Genomic DNA, 9293 nt, shown 5'->3' on the forward strand with positions numbered 1-9293 from the left:
GCGCCGATGTTTACGCAGATTTTCAGGAGGCTGATCCGTAGCGTTTGTGGATTTCTCCCTCACGAGCGAGCCAGGCTGGGGTGCTAAAACCCATCCCGTACCGGATGCCGTCTCTCCGACCGTCAACTGTCTCTCCAGCTTGTCACCAAACTATACTTGGTTGTCACCTAGTCTATTCCCAAGTGTCACTGGCCAGGGGGAGCCAGTCTTAACCACCAACATTTGATCCTTTTCTCACTCACTCCCATGTCACCACCTGCTCTCAGGGCTTGAAATTAAATTTTTTGACCACCTGCCAATATGGCTGCTAGATTTTAAAGTTACCAGCCAATTAGAATTTCCACTAGCCAAAATGTTTTTCTTGAAATAAACCAGAATATGAGTGGGTTAATTTAAGCATAAGTATCAGTAAGTGGCCCGGGATGATCAAAGCCTGTGTTGAGGGTCACACAAGAACAAAAATGCACTCTTGAAGCTAAATAAATCCAAAACCTAATTATTTTAGTTTTTATTTAAATGTAGAACAGTCATTTCTTACACATGAGATTACTTTTAGCCTTTTAGCCATAAAGAGTATTGAAAGATATTCCATAGTCCAGACTGAAATGTTATAACAGAAGTGGAGTATTGGCCAGAATGACATGAACATTTGGACACTTATTCAGCGGGTATCTTGCATGTTGCGTTCAGGTGCACTGTAAAACTTTTTTTTTTTTTTTTACAATTCCAGCACGGGCCGCACAGGAGGCGCATGGTCTGCTCTAGTAGCTAGTGTTTACTGCCGTCTCCTGCTAGTGACGTCAATATACGACCGCTAGCTAGCTAACGGCGATAACAATGTTCACTAGCTACTGAAATGGAAACATTTAAGGTGATTTCCAGAAAAAAAGCCACCTAGTCTCGGAGCTAACACATGGCGGCTGTGGCTCAGGAGGTAGAGCAGGTCGTCCACTAATCGGAAGGTTGGTGGTTGGATCCCCGGCTCCTCCAGTCCGCATGTTGAAGTGTCCTTGGGCAAGACACTGAACCCCAAATTGCTCCCGATGGCTGTGCCAGCACCTGGCAGCTGGCCGCCCTCGGTGTGTGAATGGGTGAATGTAGGCACATTGTAAAGCGCTTTGGATAAAAGCGCTATATAAATGCAGTCCATTTACCATTTACCAAAATGTTAGCACAAGCATTAGCTAAAAGTTAGCTAGCTAACGTTAGCTGTTTGTCACCAAGCCTGTCTAGCTGACGTTACATTCAGCAACTGCGTCGGTTGTGCAGGGAGCCAGGAGGAACATTATGATTTATTATTATGAGTTGTTTATTATTTCATATTGCCATACATAACCGTTTTATAAAAGCAATAGCTCACTTCAGGCCGTGATTTGGATAGTGGTAGGTCGCGGCAAATTTGTATCCAAACAGAAATTTTTTGACATTTTCTGGGAAATGGAAGGTCAGATCGCGATGCCTATAATTTTTTAATCCAACGCCACCATCCGTGAGTCTCAGTTACGGTTGTGGAGATATGTCCGCCCTGCATGCAGGACTACAGGAGAGAGATAGAGGACAGTTTGGGATTCCAAGTCACTGACCAAACACTCTATTTCAGTGATTGCTGTCAGAATATAGAGCCATTTAACACTTATTCTAACACAAAAACATAGCTGAATGCAGCTTAAGAGCTGCGACGCATGGCGAGCAGAAAAAATAAACAATCTGCGGAAAGTGAGCCGGACCTAGGGAGCGGCCGCGGATTCTGAGCAAATGTTGACATGTCTAAAGGTTATGCCTCTATGTTTGTATATGTTTCATAGCGTAGGCTATGCTATGCAATGCTGTGAGAAATATACAATATGTTGCTGCTGTATAAATAAAGGTTTTATTGAGGAAAAACACATTTGGTATTGTTTGGAATTCTTTTTATTTTTAATTACAATCAATCGATTTGCGGAAAATTGGCATCCCTTCTCCGCACCCTGTGATCTAAGATCCTACAAGCTTTTGGGGAAAACATTGAAGTGAAATCCAATGCGTAGGCCCAATGCAGGTACATTTCAGAGGCCACAGGCAGATACAAGTGAATGGGTGATAAAGTGATTTGCATTGCACATTTCCCCTAATGAGTTCAATCAGAAACCACATTGTGACAACATCTTATTGAGGATGAATAACTCTCTGTGTGCGCGTGTGTGTGTGTGTGTGTGTGCGTGTGCGTGTGCGTGTGCGTGTGCGTGCGTGTGTGCGTGCGTGCGTGTGTGCGTGTGTGTGTGTGTGTGTGCGTGTGTGTGTGTGTGTGTGTTTTCCAGGCCAAATGAGAATGTCCCCCACAGGACCTAAGACTGTCCCTCCGCCCCAGAGGCAAATCACCACGGCGCCGCCGGCCCGCAGGACCACACACATGGCCCGCAACGGAGGAGACGCCGAGCTCATAGAACTCAACCAGCAGGTGGCAGCACTCACTTCTGTTGTGGAAAAGTGCCGTAGTACTATTAAGATCAGTTTATGCTTTGTCCCTAGACACTTTTGAAACTGTCTCTCGACAGATATGACGTCTTTAGCGACAGAAAAAAGTGTCTCTCCACAGTTTTCTTTTGTGTTGCGTACCTGGAAGAGAATAAGAGACAGGAATCATCAGTTGTCGCAAATTACTTGACAAAAATGCTATTATTACTTGATGAATAGCTTTGTTTATGCTGTACAACTGTTGTATAAAAGCAATATCACACCCGAGGTCGTGCTGTTGTTGTCTAATATCTTCACGGCTGTGATTATCTTCGGCCAAATCACAGCCGTGACGATAATGCAATGGGAGTGCTGTTGTTAGCCAACAACAGCACTGCCTCTCATGTGATATTGCTTAATTGTGGAGGTAAATACATTGCACATTCATAAAACAAAATATACAGATTTCTCCGTGGTATCCTCATACTACCCGGTATCGTGATACTTTGGCTGGTATAGTATCACAGGGTAAAATCCCTGGGGAAAACAGACAGGGATCGTTGTGGGCGGAGTCAGATCTCGTTGTGGGCAGAGTCTGGGCTCGTTGTGGGCGGAGTCAGGGCTCGGTGTGGGCGAAGTGGAGGTCTGGATGAGCAGAGAGATTCTCTGAAAAGAGGAGCGAGCCGTTTCTGTCAGAACCGATGCAAAGAGATACAGATACAAGGGCCAGTGGTTATGTTTTTACATTTACGAGTCATGAAAGATGTTTTTACAGTGATTTGGACTCAGACAAGGTGTTTTTTTTACAGTGATTTGGACTCAGACAAGGTGTTTTTTTTACAGTGATTTGGACTCGGACAATAATAATAATAATAACTTTAATTTATATAGCGCCTAAACTGAACTAACTAATGTGGAAAGGCCATGGAAAAGAGGTGTGTCTTGAGGTGTGTTTTGAAACTGTCCAGGGTCGGGGCATTACGGATTTCGGCAGGGAGAGCGTTCCAGAAAGTGGGGGCAGCCCAAGATGTTTTACAGTGATTTAGACTCAGACAAGATGTTTTTACAGTGATTTGGACTCAGACAAGATGTTTTTACAGTGATTTAGACTCAGACAAGGTGTTTTTACAGTGATTTGGACTCAGACAAGATGTTTTTACAGTGATTTGGACTCAGCCAAGATGTTTTTACAGTGATTTGTTTTTACAGTGATTTGGACTCAGACAAGATGTTTTTACAGTGATTTGTTTTTACAGTGATTTGGACTCAGACAAGATGTTTTTTACAGTGATTTGGACTCAGACAAGGTGTTTTTTACAGTGATTTGGACTCAGACAAGATGTTTATAGGGATTTGGACTCAGACAAGGTGTTTTTACAGTGATTTTGGACTCAGACAAGGTGTTTTTTTTACAGTGATTTGGACTCAGACAAGATGTTTTTACAGTGATTTTGGACTCAGACAAGGTGTTTTTACAGTGATTTTGGACTCAGACAAGGTGTTTTTTTTACAGTGATTTGGACTCAGACAAGATGTTTTTACAGTGATTTGGACTCAGACAAGATGTTTTTACAGTAATTTGGACTCAGACAAGGTGTTTTTTTTACAGTGATTTGGACTCATACAATATGTTTTTACAGTGATTTGGACTCAGACCAGATGTTTTTACAGTGATTTGGACTCGGACAAGGTGTTTTTTACAGTGATTTGGACTCAGACAAGATGTTTTTACAGTGATTTTGGACTCAGACAAGGTGTTTTTTTTACAGTGATTTGGACTCAGACAATATGTTTTTGCAGTGATTTGGACTCAGACAAGATGTTTTTACAGTAATTTGGACTCAGACAAGGTGTTTTTTTTACAGTGATTTGGACTCAGACAAGATGTTTTTACAGTAATTTGGACTCAGACAAGGTGTTTTTTTTACAGTGATTTGGACTCAGACAAGGTGTTTTTTTACAGTGATTTGGACTCATACAAGATGTTTTTACAGTGATTTGGACTCAGACAAGATGTTTTTACAGTGATTTGGACTCAGAAGAGGGTGAAAATATGACAGCAGTTACCAAACCTGTGCTGTGTGACAGTGCGTCTCCTCTCTGTCTCTCTGTGTGACGGTGCGTCTCCTCTCTGTCTCTCTGTGTGACGGACGGTGCGTCTCCTCTCTGTCTCTCTGTGTAGCTGCTGGATCTGAAGCAGACGGTGGACGGCCTGGAGAAGGAGAGGGACTTCTACTTCAGCAAGCTGAGAGACATCGAGCTCATCTGCCAGGACGGTGAAGGCAGCGAAATCCAACCTGTCATCAATAAAATCCTGGACATACTGTACGCCACAGAGGTAAAGACCCCCACCATGCCACACACACACACACACACACACACACACACACACACACACACACACACACACACACACACACACACAAACACAAAACGGCACAGAGGTATAGACCCCCATCATGCCACACACACACACACACACACACACACACACACACACACACACACACACACACACACACACACACACACACACACACACAAAATGCCACAGAGGTAAAGACCCCTACCATCACACATGTGCACACACACACACACACACACGCACACACACACACACACAAACACACACACACATACACACGCAAAATGCCACATAGGTAAAGACCCCCAATTTGTGGGCACATAAGGTGTGTTTCTCCTTTCTGGGAGTTTCTCATTTGCTCCTAGCAGCCTGGAGTCTGGCTGCTAGGAGCTGAGATGACCAGCTGGCCCCTGGTTCCTCCTGATCTCTGACCACGAAAATCACATTTCCATACAGGCGTCATTTTGATCAACTGAGCTCATAGTGGGAATCTACATGGTTACTTTTGGCGAGACAAAAACTAATAGAACTTAAAGTGCCATATTTACAGAGCTAGAGAGCAGTGACTGTATATAAATACACTACGCACTGTGCACACAGCTAGAACCAGCAGCAGCTACATTAGAGGCGTGGGGACTCGGGACCAACGGAGCAACATGCACAGAATCTGCTCCACTGATTTGAGCATAAAAACAGTATACTGGGAGGAGGTGGAGTCATAGTCTCCACATTTAACTCATTGAGTGCCAGCCACTTTTGGAGAACGGACGCTCCCAGTGCCAGAGTTTCAGAGCGTTTTCAGTGATTTCTCGAGGCCCACAGAATATTGTGTGATATTACTATGTAAACACTGAACACGCACAAAGAACGATGAGACTCTCTTCTATCATCTGCAAAAAAAAGTTTATTGATCCCATTTTCCGTTCTTTAGTTATGAGCCGGAGAAGATAGCTTGATTTAACCAAAAACAGCGATTTTTTTCTAGAAGCTGAGATAATGAGCCTTTTGTGAAATTAAACATTTCAAGCACATCACTGACTCTGAAGCTAATATTTTCTAATGTAGTCACACCTCAAAAGTAATTTCCTTCAATAAAACATTGAAGGCCAGGGAATTTTGTTTGGCAGAATAATATTTTTTAGCTGCAACCAGCAGCGCTGGCCCCTGCGTGCGCTGCTGGTTGCAGCTTCTTGCTGGTCTTGATTTGCTGCTGGTGGGCATCGGATATTCTGGCTTGCGTTTGCCAATCCTGTCCTGCTGTCTGGGTCTGTCTGGGTCAGTGTTGTGTGCTGCTCTGCGTGCCCCCCCCCCCCCTCCCACCCCTCAACTGCACACTCCTCCTCCGTATGGGAGTGTCTCTGGTGGCTCTCTGCTGAGTTTGCTGTGCACAGTGAAGGGTGCGCGACATCCAGCTTTTTTACAGCGTTCCGCGTGTGTTTGTCACCGGCTCGCATGCTTCCAGTTGAGAATAATAACAACTCCACGGCTGATCATGCGGATGGGCTGTCGCAGCGGACACGGAGGAGCTCAATTGTGGGAGCAGATTGGCTGCTGCAGGCACAGCTAACGTTATGTATGCTTCATGCATATGGATGCATACGGATGCGATGCGATTTCCGTTTCCCCAACGACTTCTTCTTTGTTTTTTCATCGCCTTTCTGTAATCTGGAGAGCACTGTCGCCACCTAAGGGTTCTGTAAAATAGGTTAGACACATTCAATAGCTCCCATATTGTAAGAGGCGATGTAAGAGGCTTAGATCGACATCCCCCCGTCAAAAAACGCAATTGACGAACATGTTCGTCCTTGGCACTCTACGTTACTAAACGAAATGATGAACATGTTCGTCCATGGCACTCAATGAGTTAATATAGCTCAGTGTCGTTCATGCGATATCTCAGGAACGCCTTGAAGCAATTTCTTCGAATTTGGCTCAAACGTCCACTTGGACTCAAGGATGAACTGATTACATTTTGGTGGTCAAAGGTCAAGGTCACTGTGACGTGACCTCACAAACACCATTTTCAAGCTCGTTAACGCAATATCTCAGTATCGCCTTGACGGAATTTCTTCACAACGTCAAGTCTGGATGGATAGACGGACTGCTCACTTGTTGGCGGAGGCATATATCCGTGGTGCGGTCGTTTCTTTGTTTCTAACTGAACTATTTTCGGTGAATAACATCTAGTTTGGTTGATGATTTGGACTTTTTAATTTTTAATTTTGTGAGTAGTTTTCATTGTACCACCAAATCACTTGAACTTCCTTTAGTGCTTTGATAATTTGTTTGCATTCTGATTGATGGTTCAGAGTGATGCTATGTGGGTTCATGGCAGAGTGTAAAAATCATTAACGTTAAAATACTAAACTCCGGCTGGCACCATAAACACCTACAATGCACTACAGAAACATTCATATTATTAATGGCTCTGGCCTCCTGTCATTTTTGCAAAAGTGGCCCCCGGGCAAAGGAAGTTAAGTATCCCTGCTGTATATTGACCTTTGACCTTCTTATCCAGGAGGGATTTGCTCCACCAGAGGATGAAGAGATCATCAAGGCGGCACAAGGAGACCAAGACGAGTTCTGAACACTCCTGTTTCTCTCCATCACCGCCCCCCCCTCCACTCCCTGTGATCTACTGGATCATTATTGTCATCTTCTCCCCCTCTCTCTCTCTCTCCTTTTTTCAATCTCCCCTTCCTTCTCCTCCTCTCCTCTCCTCTCCTCCCTGTGGCTGGCCATACGCACTACACCATGACTTTCTCCTACAGCCTAGCTTCCCAAAACTCGTGCTAGCGGAGGACACTTAACCCAGACCTGTGTGGAGTTTGCCTCCAGCTAACTAACTCCATTCTACTCTTACCTTCACCAAGCACCATGCACTGACAGGTGACCCCCCCCCACACACACACACACACACAGGATTCTCCACAGGGTTCTTGGATGCCATCAACAAAACCACGTCGTCTCCATATAATGTGATCACTTCGAGGATATGTGGGCTGGGAATCTCCCAAGATGGAAATGTAAAAAGTTCAGCACTACTGTTAGACACATACTGTAACATTTTGAACATATCTCATATGACGACACACGTGAACTTTCGCCCACTCATTTTCATACCTAAACAGTGAAAGTTGTCCCACCGCAGAGGGTTTGCTCTTGCAGCTGTTTTGACAGCTTGGTTATGAGACAGCATGTTGTATTTATGTTTTTATTTATTTATTTTGTATCTGCTCTTTACCATTTCACTTTATGACAAGCAAAATGTTTTGGATTTAGGGGGAATTGAAAGTCTTGCACTAAATGTAGCAAAATGTTGAAATGATCCATAATGCCAACATGCAGTGACCGGCTGCAGCCAGAAGGATATACAGGAAGATGCAATTTTATATTTTTACATTTGTTTGAAATCTGCAGATTTTTTTTTTATTTGCATTTAATGGCTAAGTGAGAGACATCAATGTCTTATTTATCAGAGAACTGTCAGGCTTTGGAGTTATATGAATGAAACAAGACAGACACAAACACGACTAAACACTAATGTTTGACTGTGTCTCATTGAGTTGAACATTTTTAACTGCTATTTCTGTTCTTCAGTTGCCGTATTTCATTGAGTTTTGAGATGTTGCATAGCGTTAAAATGCCACAGTGGCTGCCTAGGAACTAGTGGGTGTGGTTTATTGTGATTGACATTAGTTGGGCCAATCAGAGAGCACAGAACCATCTCATGCTCTCTCACTGTGTGTTGCCATGGCAGCCATGTGATAAACAGTACCTGCATCATTTGGAGTTGTTGTTGAAATGAAATAAAGGTCTGGGAATCGAGCCCAACAGGAAGGGTGTGTGCTGTCTGCCATTTTGTCCTTGTACTGTATTTCTCAAAAGCAGTTTGTTTTAACCATCTCTCTGATCTCAAACTAAACTAAACACACACACACACACACACACACACACACACACACACATAACCTCTACTGTACGTCAGTCCTGCCATCTTGATTATAAGCCTAATAATCGTGCAGATCTCTTTTGCAGTAGAAATCACAAATTCAGGCAACCAACCTAGTTTCCGTCACTTCTGCTCAGTCGCACGGAAGCCGGCAAGCCTGGAAAATACTTTGGAAAGATGAATGAAGATCACCCATTGTGCAGCAGAGCGCATAATACACTTTATGCATAATATGACATTAATTACGTGGATTATATATCACTTTATGCATAATATGACATTACTTATGTGGATTATATATCACTTTATGCATAATATGACATTAATTATGTGGATCACTTTATGAATATAATATGACACATTAATTACATGGATATATATATACTTTGTGCATAATATGACATTAATTAGGTGGATATATATACACTGCATAATATGACATTAATTTTTTTAATAAAAAATTGTATTGTTTAGGGATGTCACAATATATCGTCCCACAATATATCGCGATATCAAAACGTGACAATATGTATCGTTGAGATG

General features: G+C 43.2%; 1 protein-coding gene across 1 annotated transcript in view; it reads left to right on the plus strand.

Annotated features, from left to right (window-relative positions):
- The window catches only part of LOC310782487 (microtubule-associated protein RP/EB family member 3-like), a 30627-nt gene extending 22111 nt beyond the window's left edge, over positions 1–8516 (plus strand). The window contains exons 5-7 of the mRNA XM_083643157.1: positions 2298–2437; positions 4616–4771; positions 7317–8516. Of these exons, the coding sequence (XP_083499283.1) occupies positions 2298–2437; positions 4616–4771; positions 7317–7385 (365 nt within the window). The 3' untranslated portion in view covers positions 7386–8516. The remainder of the gene's footprint in view (positions 1–2297; positions 2438–4615; positions 4772–7316) is intronic.
- Positions 8517–9293: the final 777 nt, after the last annotated feature.

This window comes from Poromitra crassiceps (assembly GCF_964638095.1).
Source record: "Poromitra crassiceps genome assembly, chromosome: 9".
NCBI classification, from domain to species: domain Eukaryota; kingdom Metazoa; phylum Chordata; class Actinopteri; order Beryciformes; family Melamphaidae; genus Poromitra; species Poromitra crassiceps.